Source organism: Hippoglossus hippoglossus, chromosome 24 (genome assembly GCF_009819705.1).
Source record: "Hippoglossus hippoglossus isolate fHipHip1 chromosome 24, fHipHip1.pri, whole genome shotgun sequence".
In the NCBI taxonomy this organism is placed as follows: domain Eukaryota; kingdom Metazoa; phylum Chordata; class Actinopteri; order Pleuronectiformes; family Pleuronectidae; genus Hippoglossus; species Hippoglossus hippoglossus.
The window spans coordinates 7,755,138-7,780,089 of NC_047174.1; the positions used below are offsets into that span (position 1 = coordinate 7,755,138).

The following is a 24,952-nucleotide window of genomic DNA, read 5'->3' on the forward strand; positions in this document are numbered from 1 at the left end:
AAGAAAAGGAGGAACTGTTATTGTTATGTGTTAGTACACAGTGTGTGTGTGTTTAAGAAGCTGAGTGTGAAGTTGACCTTTGACATTTTGGAAATAGAACGTAATCACTTTTTCATTTCATTCATCTCATATTAGATATTGGTGTGAAATTTTGTCATTATCAGTGCGTTAATTTTCGACTTACGGGCAAATTATTATATATTCTATTTTTTTTTACCATCAAAATCTAAAAATCTAATCAGCTCATCTTTTAGGCCAAGTGACCATTTGTGACAAATCTGAGAGAACTACCTTTTGAGATGCCGTATTCACAAGGTCAAAAAACCCAGACCTTGACCTTGACATTTGACTATCAAATTCTAATCAGTTCGAGTCCAAGTGAACTTCTGGACCAAATTTTAACATTTTCCCTCGAGGTGTCACCGAGTTATCACGTTCACAGACGTGAAGGATGGACGGACATCTACAAAACATAAATCCTCTGGCTACCACCGGTGCAGAAGGATAATAAAACCTCATAGAAAATACAGGATCAAAGGCTGTAAATGTATCACATGATAAATGAGGATAAGAACAAAGTAACCTTCACAAGGTTTCGACTTTGTCCCCTCCGTCTTTAAAAATATTATGGCTCATATTCTCTCTGCTTGGTATGAGCCCTTCGTTTTACAGGAAACTAAACATTAGATTTTTTTTTTTTTTAACAGGAGCGCAGAGAGAGAAGATTGAGAGATGGAAGCAACATGCATAACAAAAAGCTGGTGTTTTGTTTCGAGAAAAAGGAGGCCGTCAGAGCGTAGACTACGTGTCTGCAGCTTTGAACCTCCCTCTCCGTCTTCAGAGACAGAGCCTATAGTCACAAGCAATGTTATGCCACAGCTCCAGGGGTTGCGAGTGTGCGTATTTTGTGGGACTCTCTGCACGTCTTGAGTCTTTTGAAGCAAGCACCGCCAGTCCTTCTGTGTGTCTTACCTCCTCCATAGGAATGACCTGGGCATATCCCCCTCCTGCAGCTCCCCCTGGGCACAAAGAAGTAGTAGCACAGTCAGAGGCAGACAACAGGGCAGGGACGCACAAAGGAGGAATGCTGCGTGTTGGACTCTGGGTGAACCGTTCCACCCACGGCATAAAACGTAGCAGGGTACGAAACGCTAGACTCACACTGACAAAGATAGCTTATCGCGCAGTTATTGATACATTCCTAAGTGCTGCCGCTGCTTTGGGCGCCAGTCTCTGTCCGTGTTCAGAGCCCCCTCAATGTTTTCAACAGGAAGCAAAACAAAATTTAGAGATTCTTTCCACTATTTCAAGCTGCTGGACATCCTTAAAAACATGAAAATAAAGCGTAAGGCTTAAAGGGACAGTTCACCCAAGCCCAGACATTCAAAGTTGATGTCATTTACATCATGTTTTTAGCCTAAATGTCCGCTGTGATCCACGCTCGAACTCCAGAGGAGAATATAAGAGGACATTTAGGATAAAAACATAGTGTAAATTAACTTGTTTCGACACAAATTTGAATGTCTGGGCTCACAGACTTTTGGATGACACCACAGGAGCAGTATGTTTTTATACATTTGAAAAAGTGGTCGCCATTTACTTCACTTGTATTGGATTTGGCTGCAACACTGTTTACCCCTGAGACACTTCACCCACCCCTCCATCGGCAGATTGGTGAGTAGATAATGAGTGAATTCAAATTTTTGGATGAGCTATCCCTTTAAGTTATTTGTTTTAGAGAAAACAAAATGATTATTGGAATGAGATGAGAAAGGATATTACTGTATCTTATTATATTTTAATCACTGGAAAGGCAGAGGGTACAGAGCGGTGGAAGGATATGGAAATTATCATAGCCGACCTTTAACCCCAAACGTGGGTCCCTGGGACGGCTGCCGGAGACAGGCGAAGGAGTTGAGCTTCAGATGGGCGGTGAGAGCCTGGACGAGGCCGATGGTCACTGTGCTTTTACCTTCGCCAAGTGGGGTGGGAGTTATACTAGACGTGGAGAAAATAAGAATATGAATTCATTAATGCATTAACTTCATGACCACAGTCACTGTACAACCAAGCTATAACATGTATTACTGGGAATCATAATTCAGAAAAAAACTCCAAATACTACTAATGAAGTATGGACAGATTGACTGCTTGCCATCGTCCCCTTAATGGTAACCAGTAGGGTTTACTTCTATTATGTCGCTAATTTCAGCACTAGAGGGCACTGAAGGAAATTCAGCAGATCAGTAAGTCACACTCACCCAGCAACCAGTACATATTTCCCATCAGGCTCAGCATGAAGTCGGTCTAACAGGGAGAGTCGGACCTTAGCTTTGTTCCTGCCATAGGCTTCAAGCTCTTCTGGCAGCAGACCGACCTCCTGAGCCAGCTGGTCCACTGGTTTGGGCATCTGAGCTCTGGAAATCTCTATATCACTAACAAACACAGAAAACATGATAAATCATTCTGACTCTACTACGACACTACTCAGTTACTATTACGGCTCTTTGTGGCCTTTAATTATCTGTGGCCTTAATTCTCTGATTTAATAAGCCTCACCAGCCGTGTAATGAGTGCTTATATAAATACAAGTTTAATTAATCTGTTTAATTAATCAGATGTTTAATAAATGGCATAATAAACGTTGCCAGGCTTCAAGAGGATCTCCAAGAACTTATGAAACTACTACTACTCCCACAAGTGATTTCTTGCATTTCCCAAACTACATCAGGTTTCTCTTACTGCTACAGTTCCAAAGAAATACAAAAACATATATTGTTTTCCTTTATGCTCTGTAAATGTGCTGGTTTCGACTGTTCTCACTTTGCAGCCGTGCCGTCATAGAAAAAAGAGGAGGGACGTCACAGCAGTCTGAAGTATGCCAACATTACATTACATATTTTTTTGATTGCCAAAGGAAACATAACCAATAATTTCCATTTGCTACTCTATGTCCTTATGGAAAGCCCCACATATCATATTCATGTGTAAACATATGAAAACAGTACGACACAAGAAAAGCTTCCACATCCAGGTAGCTGTAGAGAAGCAGCCCATGACAGAATAGTGGTCTATACCTTGGTACTGGTGTCAGCGGCTGCAGTTTGAGGTTTCGCAGACGCCAGGGTCGGTACTGCTGCTCCTGGATCCACCGGCTGCAACTACGTACCACGTTCTAGTCGACGAAGAGAAGAAACAGTCGGAATGAGGTGGGGAAGAACCACAAAGACAAAACATTTGAAGAAAATGGGGTGAAAACAAAGATGTACCTGTGTCCTGTAAGCTGCTGTGAGGCTCCATAACTCAGACTTAGAGGGCGTCTCTGCGGCATGGTCATCTACAGGAAAACAGTACGGTTAATTCACATTGTTGAATAAAAATATGAATGTTGAAAAAGTGGTAAAGACTTGGGGAACAGCTTGCTATAGCTGACTTCATTTTGAACTGCAACACTTAATGCTTTTAAGTATAATCTGAAGCGGTGAGGTTTAAAATCTGTGCAAAACCCAAGGGTGTGATGCCAAGAGGTGTCATTTATTTTCACTAACCCTCCATGAAGAGTGATGTAATTATTTTTGTATTTTAACAATACCTGGCTCACAGCGAATGACAGCAGCCTCGGGTCTAAACCAGGTGGATGGGACATCCATCTTCCCAGACCCCAACAGGACCACAGCATCCGCCTGCATCACCTAGAATATGGAAAGAGAAGGACATTTTATGTTTTTTCAAAAAAGAGGGAAATAATATAATGATTAAAGGAGACAAGTAATAATTCTAGAATAAAGTTAAGAAATTTGTAGAAGACAGTAGTGTGTGCTTTGCTGATGATTTTTTGACGAGTCTGTTTTATTTTTCTGCCATTGACAAGCACTTTGGAATGCTATATAAATAAAGTTTATTATATCATTAGCTTGTGTATGACAGGTATAAACATGTATGACAAATGTACCAGAAAAAATGTTTTCAACTAGTACAGATGTTGAAGTTCTGTTCCGTTACATGATATTGTAGACACTGACCCCATGTGGTAAACAAGTAAAATTGCAAATAACTGCACTGACAGAGTAATCAGATGAGTGTGTGGAGCATAAGAAGAAGACAAAGACTTTTCAGTTGTAAAACAACAACAGTCAAAAGAAAGTCTCCACTTAAAAGAAAAACAACAAAGCTCACAAAGGACACTTTTCTCTTTCAGGGACCAAGCTGAAAACTTTTAACAGCCACCTTTCAGGACGACAGGATGTTAAGTGAGAAAGGTAAAGACTATATGAGATGTGTGTGAAGTGTGTGAAGAGCAGATGATCACAAACACAAACAAAACACACCTGTTGCTTCAGGACTCTGGAGCTCCAGTTGATCTTGACAGCAGCCATTCCACTTTTCTCCATCAGGCACTGGAGGGCCGACGCGAAGGGTCCTTCACCTCCGACCAGCAACACCGTTTTTCCCTCCAATTGATTATCTGTAGAAACGAGTCGATTAACATGAGATATAAACTTACAAGTTGTGCAACTCATTAAATGCTTTATGTGCACGAGCAACCCAAATGTAGAAATCCATGGTCAAAATAAGTGCTCACCATCTAAACATGGATGACTAATAGGCTTTTAACAGCTTCCATGCAGGAAAATGCATAGAATTAGTGAATCTCTACTTATTGTGGGGATAAGCACGCATTTCAAATTAGCGTGCAGAGTCTGCCATTTTCTTGTACGTCCCAATGTTGTCAACCACTCCTTGACACGTCCACATCCAATTATTAAATTCAGGTCTGGTGACTGGGGAGGCTTTTGAAGAACACTGACTTGATTGTCATGTTCATTACCCCAGTTTGAGGGGAATTTTGCTCTGTGGCCTGGTGTCATGCATTTTCCACAGAATTAAACCTCTCTTCATGGCGCACTACTACAGAGCAACAGTGTATGCTTCTCGCTACAGCAGAAAAACAGGTACAGGGGGGGGGGGGGGTAGAGCGAGTGGAGAATATCCATTTATTAATCGCACACAGATTGGCACTGTATTCTGGGACGGATAAAAACATTTTTTATTTGGGTCATGAAATATTCTTGGACGGCTGTTGATATATGTGGGTGGCTCGCCCAAGTAACTGTGTGAAAGACTGAAATAGCCATTTAATGTTGGGTCAGTTACGACCATAAAGGGACGCACTTGGTCAGTGAAGAATGATTGGTATTAAGGGGCCCAAAGTGTGCCGAGAAAACATTTTGCACACCGTCACACCAGCTCCACCAGACTGGACTGTGGACACAAGGAGGTCTGGGTCCATGGATTCAAACTGTTGATGCCAAATTCTCACAACTGCTTTCAAAGTGTCTGTATAGTTTGTCCTTTTGCAGAAACTCACCATGTTTCTCCAGCAGATCCAGGACAGCCCTGGCCATAGGTGACACAAAGCCTTTGCTCAAGTCTCCACGTACCAAACGTCCCACATTCAAATCTGTTATGCTATGGAAGGACAAATATGGACATAAATATATAATATATCAAAATTAAGGCATTATTCTTCACACTTTTTACTGGCAAAAGCATTACGATGTGTTAAGTGCTGATGATGAGCGTGTCAAGCACCTTCGTGAGACTTGAAAACACAATTCATGAGTTAATGATAGGAGTGTAACACCATTAAATAATCTTTTATACTATTTACTGTAACTGTTTGGAAACATTTTATCAGGCAATAAAAACAGACATAAAGTCGCTCGTATCAGTCTGTCAGAGGACAACCTTAACTAACCTTTTAATGAATGTGCTTTAGATAATTTGTCCTCAGCTGAACCACTTCTCTTCAATTTGTGATGATTAAAAAGGGCATCTTGCCAATTTGCTAATTTAATTGTCTGCTGAAGACACACACACACTACATCTACTTTTACTTAATTCTCTCCAGCCCTTTCTGATTTGGACAGAAATCTCCAGCACCACGAGAGTAAATTCATTTATCTCCATCTGGACAGAGAGACATGCACTTTTGATTTACTAAAACCTGCCCGGCTGCCACATACTTTCATATTTTTGAGAAGATTATTTTGTATTTGACAACAGACAATTCCGCTACCGTGTCTTAATGATCAAATGTTTTTTTTACCCATCTATGTCCTTTTCAGGTTTGAGAGCGTCGAGCACTCGACTGGTGAGTGAAGCCGGGGGAAGGTGGAGATAGACACCATGCACCCTGGGGTCCTCGTTGAGCTTTAACACCTCCTCTATAATCTAAGTGCACAGGGGGAAAAAATCAACAGTATTTACAAACCACAGCTGCAATAATTGTGAAAACGTAAGATTGAAAAATATTCAGGTACAAATACTCAAAATCCAAGACATCACATGCAAAAAGTAAAGGACATGTGTGGTGTTAACAACATAAAAGAGAGGGAGGGTGAAAGAATTTGCACCCTCAGATTTAACAAGTCAGAGCTGCTGATGGAAATCCCTGACGCGGGTGAAAAAAGGGGGGAGGGAGAGAAAATATGTGCAAAAGTAGAGCAGTAGATCAGTGGAGCAGCAGAGGCTTCCTGAGGGCAGGTACTGTGATGTAAATCATCCACTGAGTTGAAATGTCTGAGCTATTCCTATGAGGGTTTCTGTTTTCTGTGAGTTTCAAGAGTCAACTTCCAGCTGAGCGCAGAGACCCACAGCTGAGAGGGAGAGTGAATCCCACTACCAGTTACATAAGGTAGTAAACACCACGGAACTGATCCCCAATGAGGGATCGGTAGTGTAACAGTCAAGCAATACTGACTCATATTTAAGCAGTAATAAAATGACGTAAAAGCTTGTGTGAGGCTCAGATTACCTTGACTTTTCACTTATCCACCTTGATCACATGATGCATCAACAAACTGCCACAGGGAAGAGTATCTCATGCACTGACATGCTAAACAATGAGGGGGAGTAAGAGTTCACCCCAGACTAATGTTCTGGCACAAAGGGAGTGAGTCGGTTTCACTTACTTCATCCTCACTGCACTCTTCTGCCAGGCAGAGCTGAGTGATGTTCAAACCGATCTGTGAACCAAGAGACGGTGAAATGTTTGAATTGTGAATAAATGGGCAAAATTGCAGACAAAATACAATAAAACAGAAAGAGAGAGAAATACCTTTCCGGCCATTTTCTTATTGATCTCCAACAAGCTGTCATCTTCACCTGTCTTAGGAATAAAAATAGCACAATGTGAAATAACCTCACAGACCTTATACTACAGGAATGCTCAATGGCTTCAGTAGAGAAATACAACTCTTAGGCGTAAGGTGAAATGGGGCCACTCGTGTATTATCTCAGCTCTGCAGTAAACCCTCTTTAGACTCCTTTTTAATTTGAGGTTTGACATAGAAAGGCAGTCTGCCACAAGATTGAAAACCTATATACTTATAAATAGAAACCAAACACAGTGCCTCTAATTGTGGTTTAAATACCTGTATAATGGCTAACAGAGGCTGGATTGAGGGATTCTTTCTCTGCAGAGCCACCATTGCCTCCTTCGTGCTCTGAACCACTTTCCTGTGAGAGAAAATAAACTGGTTAGCGATCTGCATTAACCATGTCAAGGCTTCACACAGGGTTCATATTATATTTAGATTCAAGTCAAACATATACATAAGGTTAAAGATCCAACATATAAAGAGACAATATTCAGCATTACTTATCAGGAATTGTGTGGAATGGAAGAAATACACAGTTATAAATTATGCGATTAACTCCCCAAATCTCACTATTTAAATAAAATAAGTGAAAATAGGTTGTTCCATCCTGTAGAATCTCTTTAAAAAAAGAATTAATGGGAAAAAAATGGCCATTTTTGCTGCAGCCATCTGAAACACCACTTCCCACATGAGCAGAAAATATTACCATGGAGTTGATTTCATCTTTTCATCTGCACTTGTTTGCTTGGTAGCAGGATTATGCAAAAAAGACCCTGACACATTTATGTGGTTGACAAACATGACATTGTACATTTTAGAATAAAAATTTGCATCTATTGAAATTATATCATACATATCTTGGCATATATGTATGCACTCTTCTGAGTACCATTCTAGTTTTTAAATGGAAAAATACAAATAGTTGCGTGTTTATTGGCGATAGAGAAGATGGGGACTCTATTCCTCCTGATTGGTCCTGATCAATACACTTATCAATATTGTATCCATAAAGTTATCATAACCAGATCAAATCCAGCTTTTGATAATTGAACCATTGAGAAATAAGAAATAAACATAAAAACCATTGTATTCTTCAATGTTTTAGTGAATTTCATTAAAACTTATCAACATGTAAACACGCACACGCGCACACACACACACACACACACACACACACACGTGGTGATGCTAGTGATGTGGACATGTCTCCTAACGTCGGAGCATCATCTGTGTGAGTTCAGTTCGCGGTGAGTTCAGGGATTCTCATCGTGAGTCTAGCAACGGCGAAGGAAAGTTGCATCAGCTGGAGACCCTCGGATGTTACCGGGGACACGTGCACTACTGGCGGCTCAGACACGCCGGGGACTCCGGAAGTACCGTCCGCCGCGCATCGTTTCACACCAAACTCTCCTCCACGGCTTCTTATTGTTTCTTTTAACTTTGATATTTACAAAAATGATGAGTAAACAACACAGAACAAACAGTTAATGCGTCACGTATCTTTTTTTTACTTACTTCAAAGAACTGTCGCTCTCAAACCTTCCGTCTTCCCTCCGGTGCTTCTTCCCGAGGCGGACGGCCTCTCTCGGGCTGGTTCCCCCGCTGGAGGAGCCGCTGGCCGGCCGGAGGATCAGCCTGCAGCCGGCAGGTCCAGCCGGCGGGCATCTGTGCGCCACACCGCTGCCCCTGCTTCCTGGATGTATCCGGAGACTGCCACAGGCTCTGCGGAGTATAGACAACCTCATGTCCGTGTGTTTCGACCTGTTTATCTCTAATGTTTACGGGTTTTCTCCAGTTCGTGTCTCCTGCTGCGTCCGGAACCTCCGGAGGAACAAAAAGAAAAGTTCACTGGTGACAGGGTCCTGCAGGAGGTGCGGCGGCTTCAGGGACAGTCGGACATTTCAGCATTCAGAGGGAGGCCACGCAAAAACAACCCCATAATATACTTATATGATGATATGATATATATGATCAATAACTCAAACAAACCACCCTGCATAATGACAGGGGGGGTGAGATACTAATAAAAAAAGTAAAATACAGCCAGGCAGGGATAGGGGAATAGACTGTGAGGATGAACCTCATAAATCAGAGGCGCACTTGAAAGCAGCAGCTTCTCAATGACGCCAGGACTGTGATGGTCGTCGTTTATTTTAGTGATGGCGTCACTCATTATCAAACAGAGTTCGGTTTTTACCTATGACCTCATCATATAGGCTTGGAAAATATTGGGACACTCCAAAAACTGCACATTGTCAACATATTCATGAGAAACAACACAAAATAAAACCATGTCTCAGGCTGATTCAGAAGAACCTTGGAGATAGCCCAGACCACCAATATGCGACCAGAGAGTTATCTATGTCAGAGCAGCATGTGATGGGACAGGCATCCCAGGATAAAAAGGCCAAAGGTCACATAAAGTGCTCACACACACACACACACACACACACACAAGGCCACGGGCCAAACATTAACTTTCTGTGGAGAGTGTGTCTTGATCCTGTTTGAAGATGGGGGGGCACACTTCAATGAAGAGAGAACAAAAGTTAATTCTCTTTGGATACAGAGAAAGTGACTTTGCTAAGACAAAGGGCCAGTCATCGGGATGCCTGTACACTACAAGCTGTCATTTTATCAAGTACACCTCAGTAAAACTAACGCAGTAACACCAGCAATACCCTGTTTCATTCTTTTTCCGACAGACGTTGAACAATATGTAAACCGAATTTCCAAATCATCCAATAAAAAAGGCCGTTAAAACTTTGACTATCTTTGAAGTCTACAGGATATTTATTTGATTTATATGTATATTGTACATATATGGCTTGTATGTCCCTGTATGTTATTGTAAACAACCCCATGTATATATATTTGTTTTGTTCATCTTTTAAAATGAAAACAAATGTTTTAAAAGAGAGAGAGAGAGAGAGAGAGCGAGAGAGAGAGAGAGAGAGAGAGAGATTGTACTTGAAGTCATTATTAGGGTGTGTCTGGGAAAACCATGACGTCAGATCATCACAGGTCGTCCTCCTGCAGACATGACCACTCCCAAAATAAAACCGTCCACCTAAGCTGCAAGTTTCAGGATAAAGTTGCAGAAACTAGTGATTAACATCTGTTTGTTATGAAGCACGTGTCCGGAGCGTCACCTCAGTTTCCCGAGCCCTGGTATAGAGACGACTTTAAAGTGGCCCTCAGGTGGATCACACCCCCCTGCTGCTGCTGCTCGTCCTTTTCAAACTGTCTGTGTCCAACTGACGCTCCTGACATGCGCCGCCACCGCGAGGCCAAACCGACCGGGCCTCATTCCTGAAGTCACATCATCCCAGTCGCATGGCTCCTCACCACCCCCTCCAACACCAACCACAGGTGAATCTCCAGCTCTAAACATAGCTGCTCTGCGCCCTTCGCTTCTGCTCACATTCAGGAACAGCTCGTATCAGATCTGTAGGATGGTGCCGTGGCACCGCGGGCAACTCACAGTAAAGGACAACGTTTGATTTCTGTGGAGACCAGAGCAGAACAGGTACAGATCTTTTACTTTTTAATGCTGCGGTCGTGAGATGTTGGAGTCTATCATAAAATAAGTTTGAATAATCATATTGATGAGGTGATGGCTCGCAAACATGGCCTCAAACATAAATTTGCTATGTGTTTATTTTATTTTTAAAGTCTGAAGGTATTCACAACATTCCTGGATACCAAGTAGTTACAAAGGTGACAACATTTGTAATTTACAATATTTTATTTGTAGCCTACAGGACAGTTCTCTACTGAAAGGGCAGATTACACAACTCAAGTAGTTTTTATAAAAGGATGTCTGTATACTCTCAGTTGTCCTTTTTATTAAGTAACCCTGGCTAAACAAATGTAGCATATTTTTATGTTATTAAAGCCTAAAGTACCCACAACATAGCTGGAAGTTGCCTGTTACCATTTACCTTGAACATATTTAACCAGAAAACCATTTTAAAATGTGTACATTTCAATATTTTATGCAGGAGATTTCAACATAAAGGACAGAACGTTTATCCCAGATTAGAATATTAGCTCATATTCTCCGTTGAAAGAAGGAAGATTTCGACTGTAAAGTCATTAGAGTTCCTGAAGTTTGAGAACTTCCGGTCTATTATGTCACCAGGCTCTTTACTTCATTTTGTGAATTTATTTTATTTTCTATTTCTCAAACAAAACAAAACAAAAAATACAGATGTATGTATTGAACATTAACTAATGCTAAGTTAAGATACATGTCTGGAAAGAGACGTCAGTGCGATCACAAGTTAAAAGAACTAGTTTGGTGAGAAGCAACACCTTCGACTATTCTTCTGAGAACCTGTTAGGCCAGTGATTGGTACTGGCTGGGTTGAATGTGCAGGAAGAAGGAAAGGACTTTCAAACAGGCATGACAACTTTAATTAGACGTGGATGTGTTTAAACATGTAAATTAGAGGGTTTGTGCTGTGGTTGGCTCATGTATTTTGTTTTGATTTTGTTCTCTTAACCTCCTATATGGGGGTAAAGAGTCAATCAATTCCTGAATGTGTCTTAAATTCAAAGTGTTGTTGATGCGCAGTAAGTTAGAACAAAACTAACCAGACACAGAAAATCATTTTAGCATCTGTAACTTTCTCCTGATCTCCAGCCGAACCATGAGGGACAGACTGAGCCACCTTCAGGAGGTGTCCAATGGCCACGTGGAGGAGATGGAGTACGCGGAGTCCACTGTCTCCGACACCTTCAGCAACGTGGACCTGGAGGAGCTGCACCAAGAGGCGGTGGTGTTCGACAACAGCCCGGATCTGGAGGAGGTCTTCTCCCAGTCGCAAGACATCCACAAAGAGGTACAACTCATCCGCCTGGAGATTAAAAGGCTCCGCGAGCGGAACACCCGCATGCTCCATGGCACCACCAACATGAGCACCATCAAAAGGGACTCTAACGCCATCGGTGCTGATATAAAGTCCCGGGCTGAGAATATTCTAGCTCGGCTGCGGGAGATGGACGGCACAGCCCACAAACTGGAAGAAGCACATGGGTCAAATTCTGCCATCACACGCATCGCCAGAACCCAGTATGCTTGCATCAGCAACGGTTTCCGCGACGCCATGTTTGACTATAATGAGGCTGAGATGAGCCACAGGGAGAACTGTAAGAGCCAGATCCAAAGGCAGATGGAGATCGTGGGGCGTGAGGTGTCAGGAGAGGAGATGGAGGAGATTATTGAGACGGGCCAGTGGAACGTCTTCACAGACAACATTGTCTCCGAGGGTAAAACGGCCCGATCGGCTCTGTCTCAGATTGAGAAACGTCACCAGGAGCTGGTGGACCTGGAGGCCCGCGTCCAGAGCATCCATGAGATTTTCCTGGACATTGCCATGTTGGTGGAGGAGCAGGGGCCCATGCTGAACGCCATCCAAACTAACGTGCAGAAAACAGACGAAAACATACAAGAAGTCCTCGTCAAACTCGGCAGGGCCAAGCGTCACGATAAGAACAACCCGTTCAAAAAGATGTTTTGCAGCTGTTTCCCATGTGTCGACTAATGACCGTACACAGACGGGTAGAGGGATGGGAAAGAGCTGGACATTCAACGAAAAGAGGGAAATCCTAATGAAATCAAACATGATATTTAACGGTTGTTTAAAAGGTTTGAGACGGGTATCTCAAATCAGAATTAATTCCCCCTTGAATGGTGTTTAAAACAAGTTTTCATTTTTTATTGGCTATCACCTGCTTCCTCATCAAAGGGAATCAATCCTCATTCAGTTGCAAAAATTGTTTTTGGAACATTATTACATCTATGTTTTCATGATGCCTGTGATTTTAAGTCCAATCATCAATCAATCATGAGTCAATTATTTCTCTTTGAATGTCTTTGACCAAAGACATTCAAAGAGACATCAAGCTGAAAGAAAATGTTTTAGAAATTGTAAAAATGTGGTTGTTCTTGATTTAGATGATGTTTTCTAAATTGCTATAGATTTAAACTATAAAATTCATGGGTTGCCACTCTGGATATTACGTAGATATCACACTGTGTTGTAATCTGCTACTTTTCACTGCCCTTCAATGACTTGATATATAATATCTTATTTTTGTCTTTATCTCATCGAGTCTTGTATTTAACATAAACAACTGTATTAAAAATAACTTGAGTGTTTGTTCTTGTTGAAAACTACATCAACATATTTATATTTGATATACTTGAGATAAGATAAAACTTTATCTATCCCTCGCAGGGGAAATTCACTTGTTACAGCAGCAGACAGTCAGAATGAGGTTGACAAGAGAATAAAAAAGGGAATAAAAGGAAAATTGACAGAGTATGAACATAACATAAACTTTTCACTATGGAAATATTGTCTAGAAATTAAATTGAGTAAAGTGAAGTTGCACAGAATGATTGCACAAGGATGTAAACTGTATTTGTCCATTAGTATAAGGAGTTATTAAAATAAGATGTATCCATGTAGACTTAGATTAATACATTCTCATTCAGATATACAGTCACACCAGGGGCACTGCCAAACTTTACATTTCTTGACCTCTGTAACAATTATGATAACATCTATAATCCCTGGCATAGAATAGAATAGAAAGCCATTGTTGTCATTGTACAAGATAAAACAGCACAACGGCACAAGAGATGCTACTTCTGATAAACAGTGCAAATGTATAGAAAACAAGTTTAAAATTTGAAAAAATAACAAACAAACTAATAAATACACATCCAATAAATATGAGGCTAATAAATACTTTAAAATATATTAAATGTTTTGGTCATCAGTCTACAAACGTACGGCAGCTTGATCCCCATGAGTCGAACGATACACACGTCAAGTATCTCACTGAGTTTGTCTTGTTCTGGACACATTACTTCAGGGGAATGACGTGTCACTTCCTCAAACCAGGCACTTACTTCCTGCATAAAAAGAATGCATCTCCACAGATCGGTGTTGCAGTGGGAAGGCCCATGTTTGTCACCTGTGAAGGGGCGTCAGTCACACATGCTGAACACACACACACACAGACACACACAGCAGACAGCCCTTCATCAGAACTAAAAGATGCTTCCCTGAGCAGCTTGGACCAAACAAATCAGTGTGAGAAACACTGAAGGGACATCGTGTTCTGATATATTGTTGGAGCCATTCACAACAGGTAAGACACTTTAATATGAGAACCGAATGATATTTAATTGATTTTGGTGCAGCAGAGGCACCTGGAGACAAGTGGATAATTGATTTGTGATAGACAGCTTGGAAAGTATAGAACTTATTCAACAACAGTCAATAAGAAATTCACAAGTTAGGTGAATTGGTTTATCATGTGTTGTGATAGGTTTAAAAATTCAGAAATATAGTGTACGAGGAAATAGATTTTCTCTGCGCCTTTTAGGAGAGGGACGGTTTTTAAAAAATAAGATTGACAAAAAGAATCTACTGAGAACTACTTGGATAAATAACATACATTGCGTTCATATTGTCATAAAAGATGTGTTTTTCAGTGTCTTCCTTGTTCCTGGTTGAAATGACGACATGCCACTGAGCTAAGATTACATTGTTTTCAAACAAAGAAAGAAAAGCTGCAGGTAAAACTGACCAGCTATTGTGTTCATCAGTGGTTATGCAATAGCAACTTGCACATACAAGCAGCCAGTTGGCTGTATATTTAATCCCTGTAACCAAAAAGTTTAATTTCAACATGGTTTTAAAAATGTATCTGACACTATTTTCATGCATCAAACCCAAAGCCTGACTAGAAATAACCAACATTTTGTCTTATGATGCTCTTTCAGGCAGAATGCGGGACATGCTGGAGAGGCTGAAGACCATCTGTGAGGAGCAGGAGGACTGTGAGCCAGAGTTTTATGGACCTGAGTACGACGTGGACAGGTTGACTCTGTCTCAACAGGCGGTGGTTTTTGAGAGCTCCTCAGCTATTGACAACATCCTGAAGGAGGCTCACTCCATTCGCAAGGAGATCTCCCTTCTCCACTCAGAGGTCGAGCATCTGAGCGCAATCAATGAGCGCTTTGGCACCTCTGTACGACGCCTTACCCTTATCAAAAAAGACTCTGTTTCTATCGCCAGGGGAATCCAGCAACGTGGGGAGGCCCTGTACGTCCGCCTGCAGGCTCTGGGTAAGGAGAGCAGCCGGGTGGAGGAGAAAGAAGGTCACAACTCTGCTCTCTGCCGCATCGCCCGAGCTCAGTACGACACGCTGACCAGAGCCTTCCATGCTGCCATGAGTGACTACGCTCAGGCCGAGGAGATGCAGAGGAGTTCGTGTCGGGGGAGGATCAAGAGGCAGGCCTCCATTATTGGGACTGAAATATCTGATGAACAGCTGGATGATCTGGTGGACAAAGGCGGAGAGGGGTGGGCCGAGCTGTCCCAGAGTTTGCAGGCACCAGGTGGCCGCTCGAGCCGATGGGCCATGTGTAAGATCCAAGGCAGACACAAGGAACTGGTGGAGCTGGAGGCCAGGCTCAAGGAGGTCCACGAACTGTTCCTGACCATGGCCGTGCTGGTGGAGGAGCAGGGATCCATGATCAACAACATTGAGACCAATGTGTGCGGTACTGAGGAATACGTTGAAAAATTCAACGTTAACATCAAGAAGGCCATACAGTACAAGAGGAAAAATCCTTTTCTCCACTTTTGTCCCTGTCTACCCTGCTGGAGACACAACCAAACATTATAGAGCATATTTTGACTTGATGCATTTTATGGATGATTTTTAAACTGAACTAATTATTTTCTGATATAAAAAGTTTTGTACAGCAGATATTTGTTTTATGTAATATGCTTTTAACATAGTAAACTGTCCCTGATGTGAGTGGCTTTAAACTCTACAAGGTTTAAAGTTACAAGTTTTAGTTTAATGGTGAATGTGTCCATGAGAGAGGTTGACAATTGGAAAGGATGTTAAGTTGAAACAATAAATATTTTAAGCCGTTCACTGACACGTGAAATAAAGTGTGTTGTTGTGAATTAAAACCAGTTTGTCCATTCGAGTTAATTGGGTCATGTGGGAAAGAGGTTCACGTGCTCCTCGGAAATTCAGATTAACTGGAGTCATGAGGACAGTTGGGAGAGTTATTGGGGAGAATTGACAAGTTGCTGTCAGAGTTGTGACTTTAAAGGACTGTAGTAAATGATCCAAGTCACAAACGGGAACGTCGTGCTAAGGTTCCTTATGGCCGTGCTGTATTGCTCTTTGATATACAATGAAAGAAATTATGCCTCACAGACCACAGGAGACGGGGGGGAAATCAGTCAAGAGTTGGCTCCTCCAGATTCTAGAGTCAGACAACTGTTAAAACTTCAGACTGGAGAAGACACGTCATAGGAGCCATTGATATTATCGAAGCTATTTCTTTAGTGTAAAATAAGAACTGTGTAGAGATGTTAGCGAAATGGCACGTCAGACTTCGTGATCCTAAAAGATGTGCTTGACCAGGGAACAATTTTCAAAATGTAATATAATGATAGCACACTTTAATATATAGAACCTTTTAAATTACAGTTACAAGTTATAAATAAAAAATTCAAGGTAAAAAAATTGAAAACACTTAAAAAGCAAACAATTAGAAACCAAAGCAATTTGTGAAATGATTTCATAGATGTTTTGCTTTGTTTAAAGCGACAGAATTAACAGTAAACAAGGACTGATGTAAGTGTGAACGTTACTGAATCAGGAATTGTGCCTGAATGTTGGACATATAATTGGCAGCTCTGTGTAAATTGTGGCCCCCTTATATATAGCCCCTGATTCAGAAAAATCCAAGATCCACCTCTGATCAGTCCTCGGATGAAGTATAATTCATCTGCAGTTGTTATGAATATTAAAAATATCACTTTAGGGATTTAGTGCCTGATTTCATTGTCTTTCGTGTACATATACACAATTGTTGATGGTTGTGATCTTAGAGCCAATGTCCTTTTCAGGTTTGTCTCTTTACAATCACCCAAAGATTCTATGGACTTTTATTTGCTAATTTCTTCGCCATAACTCTGAGCTGCTACAGAAGTTCCTCTCTGTGTTGTTTCCTCTTCGCTTCCTGCCTGCTTCAGTCTGTGTGGCAGAAATAACCAGACGCTCAACAACGTGCGGATGAATCACGCACAGTTTGTCTGCCCCAAAGTTGTGCTACCAGTTAGCCTGTGCTAACGCTATTAGCTGCTGATTCAAGCTAGCTTAGAAGTTAGCTCACTTCCCAGCTGCGTAGTGACGATGGAGACAACAGGGATACTGGCAGGCTACCAAGCCGACATTTTTGTTTTGGGTGGGTATGACGTTATCCCTTCACAAACACGGCCCACACTGTGAAGGTATTTTGACATGAAGCTGTACCGTTAGCATGTGTGCTTCGGTGCACATGTTAGACTGTAGCTGCAATCACTGCGCTAGCATCACCGTTATGAGGCATCGTTGATAACAGCCTGGTCCAACGAGCACGATCCTCCATGATGCGCAGTAGCTACATGACATAAAACTCAAAATAAAGAAAGATATTCCTGTGTTGGTGGTTAGTTTATGCAGCGGAGATGTGACGGGAAGCGCTGTACTAACCAGGATGGCCGAGTGGTTAAGGCGTTGGACTTAAGATCCAATGGACATATGTCCGCGTGGGTTCGAACCCCACTCCTGGTAGTCTTTTGTTAAAGTTCACACTGTAGAATATATATGGTGTTAGAGTACACAGTACACGTATATATAGTACAAGTATAGTGTTTCCAGTGTAGTAAGTATCACAGTATTCTCTCTAGTACAGAAGTAAGAACAGTTAGTATAACCTCTTGATAAGATTTATATCTCTCTTTAATATGATCTGTTTTCATAGCAGGTTTTTCTTTTTCTATTGTGATCCATTAGTTAAATGCGCTTCAAGAAAATAAACGTCCTCATTATAGTTCTGTTTTCATTCAAATGCAACGTTTACGAATAATAACAATACATTTTGTATTTTATCACTGAGGCTTCTCAACTGATTCCCATCCAACCATCCAGTGCACATCTGTGAACCTGCATGTTTGCAGGGTTCATAAATAGATGCACATTCCTGAACAGTTTGTCACCTTGGTTTTACACCTGCATCCTCAAACTTTACACTTGCCTCCTCTAATGTGGATGAATTTTTACAGTATTGTATTGACTTTTTGTTATATCTATATTTTTTACTTTGTTAAATTTAAATTGAGTTAATGCACGGCTGAACCGACCTGTCCTCCCCGTCCAGTATTGTACTGTTGACTCTGTATTAACTTACATATGAAAAACACAACTTCAAACTTTGATGAATGGCGTCGAGATTGTACACGATTATATACAAGAATAATTCATCTACACGCGGCATCTACTGCACCTCTGTCCGTCCTGGGAGAGGGATCCTGCACACGTGGCTTTCACGTTTCTATTCCCCTGTTAAACGGGTTTTATTTTGTAGTTTTGTCACTACTCTTGTTGAGGGATCGCAGAGGATGTCGCACCTTGTTAAGCCCCATGACGCAAGTTGTGATTTGTGAATACGGGCTTTACAAATACAATTTGATCGATTGATTGATTAATTGATTGATGAAATGATGTGGCCAAGACGGGCAACAACATCGTCAAATAAAGTTAGACTCTGTTTAGTTCCGAATTTTTCTTACAGTACCTGCTCAACTCCTGCTCGATCATGATTTCAGTTCCTAATAATATCCATAATATCATAATATCCATACATTTGGCATATATGGTGGATGTGAAGAAGCCAGAAGCCTGCGGGGATACCACAGTAAATGTATTTAAAAAATGTACAATTATCTGTTGTTTAATGTTTTTGTTTGTTTACTAAAAGATCTGTAAACAAATCTCTTTTAGGAGTGATTGCACCCTTTGGACAGAGGGGGGCGCTGTAAGCTGTCCTCAGGAGTCTCCGGGCTGGAGTCCAACACTAACCCACATCCTCTCATCCCTGCAATTCCACTGCAAGGACGCTGCCATGGACTCATTGATACCTGGTCATCTGCATCCGCCGCAGAAAAGGCTGCCCAGAAAATAAATGCAGCTCTTCTAAAAATAGTTTAGCAGAAGTTTTGCAGCACTGTAGACACTTAGATGTAAGAAGTGTAGATGGGAACACTTTGAAACTCTGTTAACCTGTTTAAATTCCATATAGATTTATTTTTGATTCACAGACACAATGAATGTAAACATATACGACCCTTGCACCAGTTTTGTGACAAATATATTTAGTGCATATCTACGTGAAAAAGACAGTTTACTTCAATATTCCATTTTCTTTCATGCAAATCTTTGTAAATATGCCAGTGAACTTATGGTTTTGAGTTCCCACTTGTCTTGTTGCTCCCTCTGCAACAACCTGCAAACAAAGCTCCTGTCACCTGATAGGTGTCAGATGCCTATAAGAGAGCGCTGGTTAGTGAAACTGAGCTTCTTCTTCGAGTTGTGCGAGGAAGCGTCCACAAAAGAGGCCTGACAGCTGAGAAGAGGGAGGGAGAAGGATGAGGGCTCACAATGGAAGATCAACATCTCTGCATCCCCAAAGCCTCATGAGACCCTCCCCAGTGGGCCTTCATCTTTTATTCCCTCCCCTCAGGTCCTGGAAAAGTTTCTTTTTGCTTTTCAGGCCAACACATCGCACGGTGTATTAAAATGAAACCTGAGACAAAAGCCGGTCGAAGGGTTTACGGTCACGACAACTGCTGTATTTATTATTATAGTTATTTTTTACTGTGTGATTTTACTTCCCTCATTAGACAATTTAACTGTGTTTTGAACTGTCTGCTGTTTGTTGTTTTTTCCCATTATGTGTATGAAATATACCTTTTAAATAAAGTTAATTATTATTGACGACGTATGTTAAATCTAAAATAATGGCAATCAGGTGATATTTATTTTAATATGTCAATGCAACTACTGACTTTAACTTGGGTTTACATGCTAAGAAATGAATCTGCTTTACATTCTGTACCCATGTTTCTATGTTTAGGCTCCAATATTAATATTTTACAATAATAATCAATAATCTCAAACACTTTTGAGATATTTTGCCATACTTTGCTTATATTATTATTATTATTATTATTATTACTACATTTTATCTGTATCTTACATTTATCGACAACGCTGACTAGCTGCTTATGATCGCTGTTTACATGCTAATGCATCAATAAAATAATGAATATAAATTCCAAAAACACAAGAATCTAAAAACCTAAGCAGAAGCTGCAAATAAATACAGTCAAACAATAGAATCTCAGACTAAACAAGATAAAAACAATGCAGATTAAAAAAGGTGCAAACGAGTATTGATAAATATGAGTATAAATATTATTGCACATGTAAAGAGACTATATTGCACATTTTTGCTGCTTTAACAACAGTTTGCAATACTTTTACTTAAGTAAGAAGAGTCTGGAGATTGTTTTTTACACAGAGGCCTTGAAACTCCACAGCCAAAACTTTTCCTTCATTCCACATTCCCCATATGTTACAATAAAATACTTGTTTTAGTGTAACTGGTGAATTCCAGGTCCCTTAAAGTGGAAGCGTCTTTAAAACCCTCTCGTCCTGATTAAAGCAGAAGTTCTAATTCCAAAGTGAAAGTTTCTTTTTAAAGTTTTTTTTGGGTTTTCCTGTGGGAATCACTGGTGTGGTGGCTGTTACGTCACGTGACGCCCACCGCGCCATGTTTCCATGTCCGCGTCAGGAAAACTTTTAAAGATCAAGTCCAGCGTCAAGCCACCGAGGGGGAGCCACCCGCTTCCGGTCAAAACATACACAATAAAACACACCGATTAGAAGTTTATGAAATAACTGAACTGAGCAAAACCCAGACCGAGAGAAGAGTGGGAATATCAGAGTTAATATTGAACATGTTATTTTGCACATATTTAAAGTATGAAAGTAACTTAAATCCCTATATAATAAAAAAACTAAAGCAATGGGATGAAAGGGTGTCATTGCAAGAAGCCTGGATTTATTCTTTAATACATTTAATTACATCTTCTTCATAATAATAATAATAATAAAAACAACAACAACAACACCAATAATTGTAATAATAACAACAAAGATAATAAGAACGATAATAATAACAACAACAACAATAATAATAATAATGACAATACTACTACTACTACTACTACTACTACTACTACTACTAATAATAATAATAATAATACAATATCATAAAGTGCACCATTATCGAAAAATACAACAGGTGAGACCTCTTTCCACTTCGCAGTGATCTTTCGATGCTTTTACTTTGAAGGACGCGTTCCAAGCATTTCCGCTAACCCGAGCTAACTCCTGCTAGCTTGTGGCTGGTGCGGGCAGCGGGGCAGAGAGGCTGAAGCGAAGCAACAGGAACAAAGTTGCGGGACCTTGAGTTCACAGCCCCGCGGTGTTGAGCCGTGAGACGCGAGAACCGTCGCTCGGTGTCCAGGAGGTAGACGGACCCCCCCCCCCCCACCCCTCGGAGCCGCGGTGGTCAGTGCGGTTCAGCTCCGTCTCTTTTTTTTTCTGGGCACATTGTTGGAGCCTGGATGCGCTCGAGGCTCCAGCACGACTCTGTGTACTCAGCTAGTTGCCTATTAAAGAACACGAGTGGGTGGTAGCTCGTGGAAAATGCCTTAAACCAACCGGATCGATGCACTTTGTTGTGTGTGAACTTTTGGCCTCACTTGTGTAGCCCCACGTTCTGGACTTTGTTGTGAGGCGAGCACGTCTCCTGACTCCTCGGTGACAGCAGAGGTGAGTGTGTGAGTCTCTCTCTGTGTGTGTGTGTGTGTGTGTGTGTGTGTGTGTGTGTGTGTGTGTGGGTGTGGTGGGGGGGATCAGGAGTTAAATGTTAAATAACTGTGGAGTCTGGGTGTTTTTTGTGTTAAAAGTTAAAAAACCACGCAAGAAAACAGTTTTTATGCTTAATCCAGATTGGTGCATGTAGATGTGGGTTTACACTGCGAACCGGATTGGACATATGTTGAGGAAAAGTTCTGCAGTCATGCCTCAGAGATGAAATATTAACCACGACAAGGCCACAATAGATGTACTATTTAAAAAGTCTCTGTGTAGCATTATCTCTGTGTGTGTGTGTGTGTGTGTGTGTGTGTGTGTGTGTGTGTGTGTGTGTGTGTGTGCGCGCTGTCATAATCTCGTCACTGACACTATTGTTCAACCTTCCAAGTCCACCAAACCAGAAGATTACACTGGTTCTGCACATGTGCTGCAGATCCACACAGTTTTCACACTGACCTGCCTGGTTGTGTCCCCCCCCCCCCCCTCAGTTGTTTTGCCTTGGTTGTCAAAACCAGTCCCCTCCTCCCAGCGAGAGGAACTGAAATTGTAAGGACAGCAGCCAGAGAGAGGAGGCTGCCTTTCCCTTTACTTTACAGTTATTTTAGGTTCTTGCATCACCCCCCCCCCCCCCCACCCCCCACCCCCCCCCTAAAACAGAAACCCCACTGCTTGATAAAACTGCACGTAAACTCCTTTCATGGTCAATCACTGTATCTGGCGAGGGAACAATGGTCGATTTTTTTTTTTAAATCACTGAATTAAAAACAGAGCACAAACACGTGACCGTCAAGTAAGAAGTAGGGCCTGGATGTAATCTGTGAAGCTGCTGCACCATTTATTCGGTCCAATTGGGGTTTGACAGATGGGGTTAGGGTTAACCCTCTTTTTTTGGGGGGGGGGGGAGTTAACTGAAGGTTGAGCACACACACACAACAACGTCCTGTCTGGATGTGAAATGCAATAGTGGCATTTGCAAATATTAGCTCACACACACACACAGTCCAGTGTCCAGGGTCTGACAAGATCGTGTTTCGCCAAAAGCTGGTAGACAAAATGATAATCTACTTAAAATAGTGTGTGTGTGTGTGTGTGTGTGTGTGTGTGTGTGTGTGTGTGTGTGTGTGTGTGTGTGTGTGTGTGTGTGTGTGTGTGTGTGTGTGTGTGTGTGTGTGTGTGTGTGTGTGTGTGTGTGTGTTCACTGATATCTTGTTACACTGTGGAAAAAACACTGCAAGGAAAATCTTTGTAATCCAGCTTGAAGTGCTGCAGAATTAGAGGAGAGCGTTGGATTCTGAGCGAGTGTGATGGTTTGTGAGGACGACCTTCGGCACGGTGCAGCATCCATCCGATCCGGTATCAGAGCAAACCACAGCTGACACTGGAACAGAAGGTCGTCAGCCAACAAACAGAGACAAACGACCATTCACACCAATTTTCAATCAACGGGAGAAAACCTGGAGAAACTTGCAAACTTCACACAGAAACCTGGATCTGAACTAAGGACCTTCTGGTTTTGAGGCAACAGCATTAACCACCCCGCTCATAATCTCACAATCTGGATCAGTGCCAAACTTTGGAGGTATCTTTCTTAGTCCATGTCCCTGTAATCTGTAGTTTTTGCATTGTCCTGCTGACAACCACCCAACAAGCAGACAAATGGACGGGGGGGAAAACAGAACCTCCTTGGTGGAGGTAACAAATGTCTGTGGTGGCTGACCAAACAACAGCACCTCTTCTACTTTGGGGGCGTTTCAAACTCCTGATATTATTGACTACTTTGCTCTTGAGCTTTTACAAACCTCTACAGCATAACTGCCAGGTATTACACCGTCAATTACTGTAAAGGAGTCGTTTTACACATCAGTCAATGGCCAGAGTGTGAAACCACCTTGTTTCCTTCCTGAGCAGCTCTGAGTGGACACGAAGGTGCAAGTCTCAAACAGCTGTTTGTGTTTTAACGACCGACCGCTGTTCCTCGTGAAGTGCCAGATCTTCGTGTGTGTGTGTGTGTGTGTGTGTGTGTGTGTGTGTGTGTGTGTGTGTGTGTGTGTGTGTGTGTGTGTGTGTGTGTGTGTGTGTGTGTGTGTGTGTGTGTGTGTGTGTGTGTGTGTGTGTGTGTGTGTGTGTGTGTGTGTGAATGCTTTGTGTGTGTGTGTGTGTGGCTCACCTAACTTTCCTGGCCTGCTCATGAGAGTTACGGCCACATTAAAGCAGAGAAGAGCCTAAAAGAAGAAGTGAAGTTTTGTTGCTGGGCAACTGATGGATTTGATGGAGTTTGACTTTGACCTTCATTCTCACACACAGGTACAGACAGAGGGCTGTCACACTGCGTGTCAAGAGGTCGGACTCCCTATCACAATTTCAAGTGATTTTGCATTGGATTAATTGGCAACCATGGCAACACACGGAGATGCTGCGGAGGGAGGAACCAATGAAGAGTTCAACGACATCATCAAATGGAGATCTGGTATGTTTTTTTGGAGGGGGATAATTATGGGTATTGCTGCAATGTGTGATTACTTATTGTTTAATGAACTATATGTGAATCCTGCTGTTTGACAAAATGTCTCTTAACTGCATAGACACAAGTGTTTGTTGTACATGCACGTGCAGTCACCGAAAGGAAACACTGACACAGCCAGAAATCTTGTTGTGCATAGTTAACCTCTGTTCCCATGGCGGTGAGGGAACAAGGCACTGAGGCAAGAGTGTTCACCGTAACACGTTCGCTCCGAGAAAGAGAAAGTAAGAGCAAAGGCAACCAATGGCAGCAGAGAAAAAAGAGAAGGCAAGAATGCAGGGATGGGTCTTGAGAGCCGCACCCTGTGATCCCTTTCTCTGCGGATCATTCCGTTCCATAGGTTCATCTTTTGTAGACGCCACCCTCAGCGACAGAGACAGACACACAAACAGGTTGTTGTTCTGGCTGCCTGGAGGAGGGTTTTAGTTCAGAGAGCTGTGAGGTCCTTTCA

General features: G+C 41.8%; 4 protein-coding genes and 1 non-coding gene across 9 annotated transcripts in view; 4 read left to right on the forward strand and 1 right to left on the reverse strand.

Moving 5' to 3' along the window:
- The window catches only part of mthfd1l (methylenetetrahydrofolate dehydrogenase (NADP+ dependent) 1 like), a 35,353-nt gene extending 26,269 nt beyond the window's left edge, over positions 1 to 9,084 (reverse strand). Inside the window, exons 1-13 of the mRNA XM_034579176.1 lie at positions 8,679 to 9,084; positions 7,437 to 7,521; positions 7,121 to 7,171; positions 6,975 to 7,028; positions 6,110 to 6,234; positions 5,369 to 5,469; positions 4,329 to 4,465; positions 3,593 to 3,692; positions 3,270 to 3,337; positions 3,078 to 3,175; positions 2,262 to 2,435; positions 1,862 to 1,998; positions 973 to 1,019 (exon numbers count right to left, since the gene is read on the reverse strand). Coding sequence (XP_034435067.1) covers positions 973 to 1,019; positions 1,862 to 1,998; positions 2,262 to 2,435; positions 3,078 to 3,175; positions 3,270 to 3,337; positions 3,593 to 3,692; positions 4,329 to 4,465; positions 5,369 to 5,469; positions 6,110 to 6,234; positions 6,975 to 7,028; positions 7,121 to 7,171; positions 7,437 to 7,521; positions 8,679 to 8,908 — 1,407 coding nt within the window. The 5' untranslated portion in view covers positions 8,909 to 9,084. The remainder of the gene's footprint in view (positions 1 to 972; positions 1,020 to 1,861; positions 1,999 to 2,261; positions 2,436 to 3,077; positions 3,176 to 3,269; positions 3,338 to 3,592; positions 3,693 to 4,328; positions 4,466 to 5,368; positions 5,470 to 6,109; positions 6,235 to 6,974; positions 7,029 to 7,120; positions 7,172 to 7,436; positions 7,522 to 8,678) is intronic.
- On the forward strand, positions 8,313 to 16,171 carry LOC117757954 (syntaxin-11-like). Of its 4 annotated transcripts, none has more exons than XM_034579179.1 (3): positions 8,313 to 8,342; positions 14,213 to 14,330; positions 14,968 to 16,171. In XM_034579179.1, exon 3 carries the CDS (start codon positions 14,973 to 14,975, stop codon positions 15,873 to 15,875), a length of 903 nt encoding a protein of 300 aa, XP_034435070.1. In that variant the 5' UTR covers positions 8,313 to 8,342; positions 14,213 to 14,330; positions 14,968 to 14,972; the 3' UTR covers positions 15,876 to 16,171. The 4 variants fall into 4 exon arrangements, with proteins under 4 accessions (XP_034435070.1, XP_034435069.1, XP_034435068.1 ...); XM_034579178.1 differs by having other exon boundaries at positions 8,324 to 8,342; positions 14,200 to 14,330; XM_034579177.1 differs by lacking the exon at positions 8,313 to 8,342 and having other exon boundaries at positions 14,104 to 14,330.
- On the forward strand, positions 10,340 to 13,329 carry stx11b.1 (syntaxin 11b, tandem duplicate 1). 2 transcript variants are annotated; one of them, XM_034579182.1, is made up of 2 exons: positions 10,340 to 10,684; positions 11,808 to 13,329. In XM_034579182.1, exon 2 carries the CDS (start codon positions 11,819 to 11,821, stop codon positions 12,710 to 12,712), a length of 894 nt encoding a protein of 297 aa, XP_034435073.1. In that variant the 5' UTR covers positions 10,340 to 10,684; positions 11,808 to 11,818; the 3' UTR covers positions 12,713 to 13,329. The 2 variants fall into 2 exon arrangements, with proteins under 2 accessions (XP_034435073.1, XP_034435072.1); XM_034579181.1 differs by having other exon boundaries at positions 10,343 to 10,692; positions 11,812 to 13,329.
- Positions 16,172 to 17,745: 1,574 nt separating the features above from the next.
- Positions 17,746 to 17,828, forward strand: trnal-uaa. Its single transcript has one exon. It is a non-coding gene; the product is annotated as a tRNA-Leu (tRNA).
- A 3,669-nt stretch (positions 17,829 to 21,497) lies between these two features.
- Positions 21,498 to 24,952, forward strand: part of utrn (utrophin) — a 174,200-nt gene continuing 170,745 nt past the window's right edge. Inside the window, exons 1-2 of the mRNA XM_034579148.1 lie at positions 21,498 to 21,935; positions 24,285 to 24,447. Coding sequence (XP_034435039.1) covers positions 24,375 to 24,447 — 73 coding nt within the window. The 5' untranslated portion in view covers positions 21,498 to 21,935; positions 24,285 to 24,374. The remainder of the gene's footprint in view (positions 21,936 to 24,284; positions 24,448 to 24,952) is intronic.